This window comes from Lagopus leucura, unplaced genomic scaffold, assembly GCF_019238085.1.
Source record: "Lagopus leucura isolate 7727_CA_CO unplaced genomic scaffold, USGS_WTPT01 Super-Scaffold_100043, whole genome shotgun sequence".
NCBI classification, from domain to species: Eukaryota; Metazoa; Chordata; class Aves; order Galliformes; family Phasianidae; genus Lagopus; species Lagopus leucura.
In genome coordinates, this window is record NW_024962290.1 from 159,163 (window position 1) to 171,187 (window position 12,025).

At 54.7% G+C, this 12,025-nt stretch overlaps 1 protein-coding gene across 1 annotated transcript; it reads right to left on the bottom strand.

The window, feature by feature from the left end:
- Positions 1–2,069: 2,069 nt before the first annotated feature.
- LOC122186999 (proline and arginine rich end leucine rich repeat protein) lies at positions 2,070–11,721 on the bottom strand. Its single transcript, XM_042884105.1, has 3 exons — positions 11,618–11,721; positions 4,344–5,304; positions 2,070–3,051 (listed from the first exon to the last, which is right to left on the bottom strand). The coding sequence occupies exons 2-3, from the start codon at positions 5,287–5,289 to the stop codon at positions 2,873–2,875; spliced, it is 1,125 nt and encodes a 374-aa protein (XP_042740039.1). The 5' UTR covers positions 5,290–5,304; positions 11,618–11,721; the 3' UTR covers positions 2,070–2,872.
- Positions 11,722–12,025: the final 304 nt, after the last annotated feature.

Sequence of the window (12,025 nt, forward strand, 5' to 3'; positions counted from 1 at the left end):
CCAGCACACCCAGCTGTGTGGTGTGGCTGAGCTGTCCCACACACATCCCAAGTCCCACGCATGTTCCCCTCTTGCCAACGCAGCCCTGGCCCCCTCTGGACGCAGTGGAGCAAAGGGCGGCCGCTAATCCCCATTAAGCCCCTCATTAGGCGGCTCAGCAGCCACAGTGATGGAGACGACATGGCAGCTCGGGAGCACCACTGCTCAGCCCCCTCATTTCTTCGGTGTTGGGTTCCTCGTCTGGAGGGGCAGCCACGTCGAAGCATGGGATTCATGTGCCCATCACAAAGCACAGATTTTATTCTACAGCAGAAAAACAGGAGAGCTAGCTGCCTGCTCTGCACGGCGCACGCACACACCTGTGTGCCCCATGCCAGAGCCCACACGTTCCCTCCAGACCCACACCCACCCCCCCTCTCTGCTCATGATTCGCGTGGAGAGAGCAGCAGCAAAAAGAGATTTTGAACCTGCAGTGATGGGCAGAAGATAAATTGCTGCCCACACCAATTCTGCTCATGTGAAAGCACGCATGCAAACCGCACAACCACAGCGCTGGGGGTCCACGCTTATTGCAGTGTGTCAGAAATGCTTTTCCTACGTGTCCCAAAGTCCACCTGTGCCAACTGGAGGGGCAAACTCACCCCAAAGGCATTTGTCTGTCTTTCCTGGGAGCACCAAAGTGAGGTGGGGCACCTCAGCCCCAGTTTGAGACCCCACCCCAATGCAGTGCATGCAGCCATGCCGGGAAAACAACAACACCCATCATCTGCATCCACAGCCCTGGGAGCTGCAGTCAAAGTTGGGCATTCCTAATTAGCAGAACTGTTCATTAGGCCAGGCCCATGCTCCAGAAACCTGATCACCACAGGTAGAGGAGAGCCCTGGGTGAGCAACAGACAAGCTCCAGCTTTTGGGAGGGCTGCCCTGTGCTCCCAAACGGAGCTGCTCCCATGCAACAGAGAAGATGCAGAGACAACCACGGCTCCAGGTCCCTTGTGAATCACTTTATTTTCACTGCTGCAGAGAGTAGGAGTGAAAATACCATTAAGTTGAAATCAGTTGAGAACTACATATGTCTCTAGATATATCTGTACAGTCTACCAGTATATATACACATTATATATAAATATATACATAGGGTCTCCGGGTCTAAGGTTGAAACCTGTCAAACCCAACAAAGCCCATTGGAAGAAGACTTGGAGAGACTCATATTATTTAAAAAATCCTGAATATCATGGGAGTTTGCTGATCCTTCCTATCTCTGGTGCATGCAGGGCACCTGTAGGAAGCATGCCCACCCCTTCCTGGGGAGTGGAACACAGTGCCTGTCCATGCCCACCCCAGAGAAGGGTCACTTTGGGTGATGAATACCAAGGCTGGTTTCTTTGGTTTATTGCTTTATATTTGTTTTGATTGGATTTTTTTTCTCCTCAAATGTAAGTCCTGAGAATCAGGAAGGAAAAAAAAAAAGAGTAATCCCCTCTAAACCCGGACACCCTATATATGCAGGCACAGCTATCCAAGAGGGAAGTGATACATGTGGAAATGGGGAGAAGAGGGGATAAAAAACAGCTTTTTCAAAAGAGTAATTTTCCCTTTTCTTTTCCTCTCCTTAAAAATAATAATAATAATAAAAAAAAATTAAAAACCACAAGGCAAAACCAGACGTGTGTTCGGTCCAAGAAAGCGACAGAGTGGAACCTGCAGGAGGTGGGGGTGCAGGGAGGAGGGGAGGGCAGGGCGGGGGGTGGCACGGAGGTCACCCAGCCAGCAGAGCCCAGATGTTCTTCACGTCAGCATCTCAGCACGGGGGCGGCGGGGGGGGGGGGGGGGGGGGGGGGGGGGGGCGGAAAACGGGGGCGGGGGGCCGCCGCCCCCGGCGGGCCGGGCCCCCCCCGAGCCACCGGCGGGGGGGCCCCCCCCCCCCCCCCCCACCATCTCCTGCCCAATCGCCCTCAGCCACGCCGCCCCGAGAGCAAGGCTGCGGAGCTGCGGGAGGACGGCGTCCCGGCCCCGGGCCGTGGCTCCGGCCACGAGGTGTCGTTGCCGGCTCTGCCCGGCGGTCCCAGCCGGCGCCCAGCGCACCGAACCGGGCGGAGGCCGCGGGACCTTGGGGGAACGCCCCGGGATCGGGCTGGGACCCGCAGCACCGCTCCGCCGCCGTCGGTTGGATGTGACCACAGAACCCGCTTGGATTGATGGGAGGCGGTGCGGGGACGGAGGGCTGCGCTTCCCAAAGCCGGGAGTCAGCCTCAGCGCGTGCTGCAGCCCCGAGCGCAGGGATGCAGCTGTCCCCACATAGGCCGGTCTCGGCTTTCGTGGCTGTTTGGGTTTGGTGTTGGTGCAGAATACTGCTGCTCTGAGCTGAAATAGCTCCATCACAGGGCTGTGTGATTGCTGTCCTGCAGCACCGCTCGCTCCTGTGCCATCCCTTCCCCAAACAGCCTCTTCATCAGCTCCATCAGGACATGCTTTGGCTAGGACCGAGCCCATCCTCCCCAAACACTGCCAGGTCCAGGGGAGAGATGAAGCCAGCTCCAGTGCTGGCAAAGGGCCAGGTGGGGAGGGGAGGGGGTGAGGGCAGGGGCAGGGTGACAGGAGTGTGACAGCATAGTGAGAGGTGACAGCCCCCCATGCAGCCCAGGCTGATGCTGGGACCTGGGACAGATGCTGCAACATGATGCTGTCCTGCAGACAACCCCCGGGGACACAGAAGCCACTGCAGGCAAGGAAAGGGGGGAGGGAGGGGATGAGGAACAGAGAGGCCAGGGTGTGAGCGAGGAAAGGGGGAAGCAAAGAGAGTCCCGAGTGTCAAAAGCTGATGGGGTTCAAGTCTTTGTGCAAAGCCAAGTCATAGGAGAGGCACGCAGGGTTAGAAAACCACGGACTGCAGGAGGCGGAAACACATCATCAGGTCCAAGGGGATGGGGGGCTTCAGGAGGTTCCCGTCCAGCCGCAGGTACCGGAGCCGGGGCACGCTGTCCAGGTCGGAGGGGGAGAAGTCCTGGATGGACATCAGTGAGGTGGGGCAGATCTGCGTCCCATTGATTTCTGCAGGGAAAGAAGGAGAAGGGCATGGGTTAGAGGTAACGAGGAAAAGGAAGGCAGGGTGGGATGCTAGAGAACCATCCCCCTCCCCTCCATTCATTTGTCCCTATCTTCATAGGGTCACCCCCACGATGGGTTTTCTTTGCTATCAAAGGAAGAATCCCCAGCCCCTGCAAGGGGCAGGGTGCAGACCAAGCAAGAGAGAAATCTTGCTTTTGTTCAGAAATGAAGCAGGTCACTCAGCCAAAGCAAGGTGAGGAATACAGAGAGCCAATCTGGAGACAAAAGGGATCATCACAACATGGTCAGTGCTTGGCAGGTAAGAAGACAGCTCCTGCCTTGCCCCTTCCTGATGCCGCAGCCAGAGCCCGGTCCACGATTTTACATCTCTGTGGCAGCACACTGCTCTTCCATGTAAAGCCGCACAGTCACTGCCCAATAGACAAACACTGCAGCATGTGGAAGTGGTGGCGTCACGCCACCTGTTGGGACCAATGTCCTGCCTGGCAGCTGCTTCACAAACGTGTATTCCCTGTGCAGGTCCTGCAGCCCCCAAACCAGAGCCTGAAATACGAGAGCCCAGCTCTCTTTCTCCAATGCACAGAGGGTTTCTGGCAGGAGTGCAGCATTCTTGCTCCCCTGCAGATAGCAAGGACAGCAGGTCACTGGACCTCTAAAAGCAGAAACATCTGGCTTGACCAGGAATGGTTCTCTGTCTTCTTCTCTAATGTGCTGGCTGTGTTTACACATTTCACAGGCCAGCACCATCAAGTCGCTATGCTTTGCCTGGAGCAGCGTGAAACTGCCCAGGTTGGTTTGCCAAGACAACCTCCATCACAGCCCTGTTCTCCTTGTTCCTTCCTCTGTGAGGCTCTGCTTGAGAGTTAATCTGGGTTATTTCTAACCATCTTGACTGTGTATTTGGCATCAGTTCGTAAAACATGTGCACAGACACTCTTTTCTGAGCAGCCCTATTTCTGAACCCTGGTGGGGAAGTAACTGCTTCAATGACTGCTAGCCCCTAAGAACGTCTGCCCATGGCAACGAATAAGAAAAGCCTTGCAGCTCCAAGGATCATTCAGCCCTGCTCCTCTGCTGCTACCCTCATCTGTGGTTCGTCCTTCACCTCGTGCAAACCCACCTTCATTTGCCAACACTAAAACCTGAGCTCATCTCATCACTGCATCCCCCCTTTGAAAGGTTCACAGGTGAAAAATGCCCTTTGGAACAAAACTCTTGCCATCTCTCAATCTATATGCTTCCCAGATCTCTCCCAGCTGGCCAATGTGACTCACTTTCAATGGAGTTGTTGTTCAGGTAGAGGTGCTCCAGCTTGGCGCTGATGAAAGGGACGTTGGTGAGCTTGTTGTGAGCTAGGTGCAACACCAGCAGGTTGGTGAGGTTGAAGGAGTTCTTGGGGAGCCCCTTGTCAGAGATCTGGTTGTAGTTGAGCCGGATGAACGCCAGGTTGGGAAACTCCTTGAAATAGTCACTGGGGATGTCTTCGATGTTGTTCCTGTCCAGGAAGAGCTGGTGGATGGCACTGGGCACCCCAGGCGGCATTTTCCTCAGGATATTGTGGGCAAGGTTGAGTTGCATGAGATTCTTGAGTCCTTTGAAGGTGTTTTTGTTGAAAACTCCATCACTGAGCTTGTTGTGGTGCAGATCCAAGAGCACCAGGTTCTCCAGCTTGTTGAAGACCCCAGCAGGGATCTTGGAAATCTGATTCCTGCTCAGGCGCAGCTGCTCCAGGTTGGGCGGCAGGAAGGCAGGCACCTCCTTCAGCTGGTTCTTCTCCATGTAGAGGAAGATGAGGTTTTCCAGCTTCTCCAGGACCCGCCTGTCCACTTTCCGGATGCGATTGTTGTCGAGGTTGACCCATTTCAGCTCTGTGGCGTTCCTGAAGGACTCCTCCGGGAGGTCATCGATGAAGTTGTTCTGGAGGTAGAGGTAGTGGATGCGGGACGGGATGATGGGGACCTTCCGTAGGTTGCGGCTGTCACAGTAGAGGGCAGAGGGGAAGTCTGGGGGGCAGTAGCATTCTCGGGGGCAGTCAGGGAAGATGGAGGGTGGGCCGGGCGGCAGGGGTGGGGGCAGCTCGGTGGGCTCCACGGGTTCAACAGGCTCGATGGGCTCAGGAGGCGGGCGGGTGGGTTTCCGTGGAGGCTTCCTCCGCTGCCCACTCACCTCTGAGATCAGCACGAGAACAAGTGGGAGAAGCAAGCTAAAGGCCAACTTCATGGTCCAGATGTTTGCCTAAGTGAGACAACAAGAGGTGGGTTAGGAAGAATCACAGAATCCTAGAATGGCCTGGCTTGAAAAGGGCCACAGTGCTCATAGATGAGCAACCCCCTGCTGTGTGCAGGGTCACCAACAGCAGACCAGGCTGCCCAGAGCCACATCCAGTCTGGCCTTGAATGCCTGCAGGGATGGGGCATCCACAGCCTCCTTGGGCAACCTGTTCCAGTGCCTCACCACCCTCTGTGTGAAGAGACCAGTTTAGGTTCTGCATCATCTCCCATCACCACAGTTTCTGGCACCAGGAGTTACTCCACTACTCTGCCAGTAACCTGCTATTTTTTCTCCTTCCCCCTGGGAGTTATCTTTACATCCAACCCCTTTCCCAAGCATGAGTTCACTGAGATCTTCTCTGGCTCAGCTTTATGCCATTGGGGGTTGCTTTTTTTTCCATTTCATTTGTGTTTTTGGTGGGCTTGTATCTTTTTTCTCTTTTTTTCTTTTTTTTTTTTTTTTTTTGGTTGGTTGGTTGGTTGATCTTTACTTTAACTTTTTTGGCTTTTCAAAGAACAAAACACAGCTGAGAGAAAAGTCACCTACAGCAGGGCACAGAAATGAGATCAAGGTAACCCTACTCATTCCACATTAAGAGGGAAGAGAGCTACACAGGGGTCCTAAAACTGCCAGGAAACTGTGCAGTAATTCTGGCAAAAGACGAGTGGTCATAAAGACAGGCAGGGAGGGCAGAAATCCCCTGAATAGAGCAGAGGTGAGCAGATGGGCCACGAGGAGACATTTTCTTGCTCTGAACTGCAGCATCCCTTCAGCTTCAATAAGCAGCATCTCCTGTGGTGGGAAGATGTCCCCAGTGTGGGTTGGGAGCCTCACTGCACCCTTCTTCCAGAAGGATGGATTGCCCTTTCAGAGGCCCTGATGGATTAGGGTTAATTTTGCTCTTGAGCCAAATAATCAATGATTCAGCAACAAACTGGCTGAGCAACAGTAGCAGGAGGCCTGCAGCAGCTAGCAGAGCAGCGAAGATGGATAGTGTTGTGCTTCAGGGACCAGGATTTAATGCAGGACGGCCCATTTCCAAGGCTGTGTGATAAAAAAAGGACATTTGCAAGATTACGATTGGGCAATACTGAAGATATTCTGCCATATGGCTCCCTATGTTACCCAGATAACTGATCCGTCACCTCCAGCCCCACTGCAGGGTGCTAGGCTGGGCTGGTAATTTAGGGGGAGTGCAATAGCAGTGGGGGATCTAGAGGGATCAGACAAGGCCTCTGATTGTCCCTAGCCATTGGGACCCCCTCCTGGACACCAGCCCAACAGCTCACATCCCCCACTTCTCCTTCTCAACCACATTGTGATTTCTGCAGTTGTTACTAAGCCCACGGAGGCTTTCTGTCCCATCCCTGTTGCCTGAAACAGCAGCAGCAACCTTCCCTGCAAGATTTTTGCTGGGTGCTCTCCAGCTGACAGCCTGGAGGGTGGCAGAATCCAGCTCTTTGCAGATGAGCTTCCCAGAAAGCCTGGTGAAGGAGGTGCTTTGGATGCTCCCCAGGCCAGCAGGAGCAGGCCAGGTTCTGTACTTTCTGTGCAGGCAGCAGATACCTGGGGGTGTTTGTCAGGCTTCTACCAAAGGCATTTGGCACTCCAGCGAGAATGGAGCCCAGGTGGATGAACAGCAAAGCAGATGGAGAAGCTGGGCAGAACCGGGATGGGAAGGGGAACCAAGAGTGGGGAGACAGGGAGGAGGGCGGGGAGGAAGATGAGACAGAGAGGAGAATGGATCTCCCAGGCTAACTGAGCAGATGCCGTGGGAGACATTACAGCTGGGATAGCAGCATGAGGCAGGAGGCTTTGGTGATGCTGGAGCTCAAATCAGTCTGCCTCAAGGCATAGCAGCACCCACAGCACCCACCACCAAATCTCCTCCTGTTGCCTTTTCCTGGCATGGAAATGCCTGTCTAGGTCCCCTCCAGCATAACAACCCCCTTTCCACTCCAACTCTGGTGGGTGCTTCTTCCGGCCCCTGAGGCTGTGCCAGCCCTGCTCCCTTTGAAGCAATCCCATGCATTCCTGGGGCTCAAAGTAATTGACTTTCTCCTTGAAAAAAAACCCTGTTCCCACCCCCCGCCCTCCCCTGGCCTGTGTTACTTTCCTTTTTGTCTCACTCTGCTCCCATCTGGCTCTGTTTAACCCTACAAGGCTCCCATGCCTGCTGTTTTCAATCAGAGCTCTGGCATCTCGCTGGGGGAAGGGAGGAACAGGGGAAGAACAGCACCGCCAGATATTCAGCTCAGCAGTATTGCAGTCAGTTCCCTTTGGGGATGTACGTGCATGCTTCTGAGTTGTTGGAAGACAGATTCGACAGCAGGCTGCGGAGTACAGACAAATTCCCAACACACAGGCCCCTCCCTGGCCCCACAGCATCCCCCTCCTCTCCAGCCACGTCCCCCTTTGCACACCCTCTCCCCCCACATTATCCTAAACTTTTGCGCGGGCTTTTGCATCAGCTCCAAAACTCAGCTCTAGATTTTCACACCCACAAAGCTTGGTGGAGTGGGGGGAGATCTGATGCCTGCATTTGGCTGGTGGTGGAGGGAGGAGGTGTCTGGGATGCAGTACGCTGCTGTTCAGCGCACTCTTTGGTGCAGCCATTCAGCGCCTCCCTGCCGCAGGGGCAACTTCACCACGAGGGGCGAGGACGAGGTTGCCCCATTGCCCCATCAGACTCAAGAGCTGGGTCAGCTTTCAGCCCATTCAGAAAACACCTGGCACATGAATGCTGTCACACACACAGCCATGCTGTCCCCTCCGCATGAGCCTCCATCACCACAGGGACTCTGCAGAAATAGTGTCTGAGCCAGAAATCCAGACCCAAGAGCGACAGCATCATGTGCCATTTGTCAGTGTAGAAAGAAAGTGTCAGCAGGCAGATGCAAACCCTCCTAACCACTGTACTGCCTTCAACCTGCAGCCTGCAGGGCTAGGACTGCAGCCGGTCTGCCCACTGCTTCCATCCCATGCACAGAAAGCAGCACTCTCTCCCCTGCAATTTGCATGCAGCAGCTCACGGCCTGTGGCACCCACGTCCAGAAAAACATCACTAACCAGGCTTTTTGCAACAAGCCTGAGGCTGCCATGAGATTTACAGTTGCCTCCAGCACACTGGAAGGTTCAAAGCTGGCTCTCCCTGGACACAGCGCCATCAGCAGTCTGTTATTTGTCAACTTTCATACCACTGAATTCACTCACATGAATGCAAGAAATAGATTTTGAAATCCCACACCCTGATGCTGCATGAGCACTGGCTGCTGAATCTGTGGCAGTGTCTGCTCTGCAGATGCCTCCACCTTTCCCATCACTCTCTGATACACAGGTCCGGGGTGCCTCCCCAAGGAATCCCTGCAGTAGGAATAGAGTTAAATCATGAAGCAATGAATGCCTTCAGGAAACCAACTGCTCACTGCAGAGGAAAGCCCCATTTTGTGAATAGTTTTAACAGTTCAGGCGCCTCTTGAGCCATGCTGAGTGGCTTGGGTGCAAGACCAGCATCTCCTACAAGACCCTGGTTGGAGTTATGGCAAAGCCTCCAATAAATGCCAGCCTGGAGCTTTTCCCAAGAAGAGACAGCTGTGCATTCAGTATCCCATGACAAACAACAAAAATTCAGCACAACAGCTGGAAATTCCATCCCCAAACAACACTTTGCTTTCCAAATAGTTTACCTTTGGTGCATCTGAGCCCATTGCGCCGAAGCAATGTTTGCTGCTAGCGCAGCGACCGACCAGTGCAGAAATCACAGCCTCTGGGACAGGAGGGAGCTTTGTAAAGGCTGTTGGGAGATTTTAAGCAGGCACAAATCACATCACTCTCTCTCAGGTGTCTCCTGCCATCGGGGCTGCCTCCAGAAGCAGCTGGGTATACAGGGAGCAGCAGCAGGCTCTGGACAGATGTTTCTGGGACCCCTCCTCCTGTGGAGGGGCCAGGAGGGATAAAGGGGACCTTTGTCTTTAGGAAGGTGAGGGTAAAGACTTGATTGCTGCACCATTACATTCCAGCCCATTGCCAATAGCCCCTCTCCCTTCACAGCTTTCCCACTGCTACCTCCATCTCTCATTTCACCTCCACTCCCCAGGCTGGAAAATACCCCCAGCTTCCCTGTGAACCTGCACTCTACAGCAGAACAAGAAATAGTGACTTTAAAAACAGCCAAAAGGAGCCAGCAAAGAATCCCTATTGGTCTCCCTCCACCTCCAGTCTCCATAACAGCCCATTAGCTCTCTGCAAGGCTCTGGGTCTGATCAGTTTTAACCAAAACAGGGGGTTCTTTATCCAGCAGTGCCGCAGTGCTGGAAATGCTGGAAAACCACAGTGCACAGTGCCAGGCTGTCCTCTGAGGGAGGCAGACATGCTGCCACCCGCACGTTCCTGAGGCGCCTGGGGAGCAGAGCAGAGCGGAGCAGTGATACAACAGCCCTGCTTGCCCTTTCCCAGTAATTTCCCAGCCAAAAGACAAGCTGTGGGCTGCTGATCCAGCTGGGGTCGGTGCTGCATTTCTTCTCATGTGAACATGCAGGACATGGGTGTCCCAGGGGACCAGCTGTAGTCCGGCTGGAGAGCAGCTCAAATGTGAGCATGGGCTCACAAGCAATGCCTGTGGGCTCAGCTTGAGGACTGCGGGCTGTGGGGATGGCGATGAGCAGCCCATGCGTGCTCTCCCCGCTGTGTCACAGTCACCAGACTCATTGCGAAAAGCTCGTTGTGTTTGCCACGACCTCTTTCCCCTGGGATGGTCTGTGAGAAGGCAACGCAGGCAGAAAGCACCACTGCTGCTTCCTCCATCTCAGCAATTCCTCTCTTCTCCTCCTCCAGCACTGCATGCCCTGAGGCTGCTCCTGGCTCAGCCCGCACACCTCCATGCTGCACCCACAGAAGCAAACCCCCATGCACACCCCACTCCCCTCCCAGCAGACGCATTGTGCCAGCTCCGCTTTTGTAAAACATTGAGAAACACTCCCTGATGCTTTGTCAGCTCCTTCCGCCTCATCCCTTTCTCCCAGACTCTTCCCAAGGCAGAGCAGACCTCCCACAGCCATATTTCCATCCCTCCTGCTGGGAGCACCCAGTCCATTGCCCTGCAGCACAGAGGGGCACCCAGGAACCAGCACTCCCCCAGGCTATGGGATGCTGCAGCCCAGCACCACATAAGGCAGCCCACAGCTCCTAGGAAAGTTTCCAAGCCCTCACATGCTGCGTGCTTTGCATTCGGCTGCCAAGAGAATGAATTTCTGTTTTTCATCCTTTTATTTATTTCTTTCTTTTCCTAAAAGCATCCAGCTCTCAAAAAGGCAAAGAAGGGCAGGTTTGGTGTAAAACTGAATCTCTTCTGCACACCAAAATTTTTTTTCCAGGATTTAAGTGAGCATCCCTGCCCCGTTGCTTTCTCCCTTCGCCTGCTGAAGCAGGCACAAAGAACCGGCTGTGAGCCAAGCTGCTCCAGCTAATGGGGTGGCAAAGGCAGTGTTATGTGCCCTGGGAGTGGGCTGCGTGTTCCAGGCACAGACATTGCCTGTTGGGTAGAAAAGTTCAACCACCGTGCACAAAAGGATGCTAAAATTGCTCCTGAGGCTCCCAGATGTTGTTTGGCTGCCTCATCCCACCTCGCTCTACAATCCCAGCCTTCCTCCTGTGGGAGCAGCACCCTGCAGCAGCCCCCCACCCCATTCCCTGCAAACCCAGAGCTCAGTGACCCGGTGCCACAACACACAGAGTGACGGAGGTTCCCTGGGAGCAGTCCTGACTCCAGAGGTGTGCGCTCTCCTCTCAGCCTCTCCCACTCCTTGAACACTTTCCGCACTGCTTTCCCAAGCAGGAGATTGCTCTGGGCACGGCGTGGGCTGAGCAGCCCCCTGTCCACCCCCAGCACTTCTTACCCAGCTGGAGAACTGAGCCTGCGTGTGGTTGGGAGCTGCCACAGAAAGCACCTGGCAGTAGGCACAATGCTGTCACACACGGGACTTAGTTCTGCTTTCAGCCCCCTCCACCCCCAGCCCTGCACCACGCTGAGCAAAACTCTTGCAAAAACAGAGCAAAGTGAAGGAAAAAGAGACTCCAGCTGTGGAAGAACAGAAGGAAAAGAAAGAAAGAAAAAAAAAAAAAAAAACCACAAGAAGAGAGAGAAAAGGAGCAGCGAATGCTGCTGTGCATGTAAGAGACGCTGGAGAGGGCAGGAGCATCGTGGATCAGTGCAGCGTCCAGGCTGGGACATCGGGCAAGGCGAGGTGAGCCTCGGGGGAAGCGCCTGCCCACCGCTTACCTGCGTGCACCTCTCCCTCCTCCTGCCTCTTATTAATCCCCAGGGCAGTTTCCCTCTGGCTGCCTCCCTCCTCCTCCTCCTCCTCCTCTCCACGAGTGAGCGGCGGCCGAGCGCGCGGCGCTGCGCGGGGGTTTTGTTCCTGGGAACCGCGGGCGCGGGGTGGGTGGGAGCGCGGGAGGCGGAGGGCTGGGATGGAGGCGAGATGACAACAATAACGTCTTTATCTGGCAGCCAAGCGCTGCGGGCTCCGCACACATGGCCTGCCTGCCGGAGGGCTGGCGTTTAATAACAATTCCTTCTGCTGCGGAGGCTGCTCGGAGCCCGTGTTTAAAAACAAAGCTAATTAATAATTTCAATAAGCCCTTCCCTTGCCACGGCCCCTGCTCCAGGAGCGTGCCGTTGGGCCGG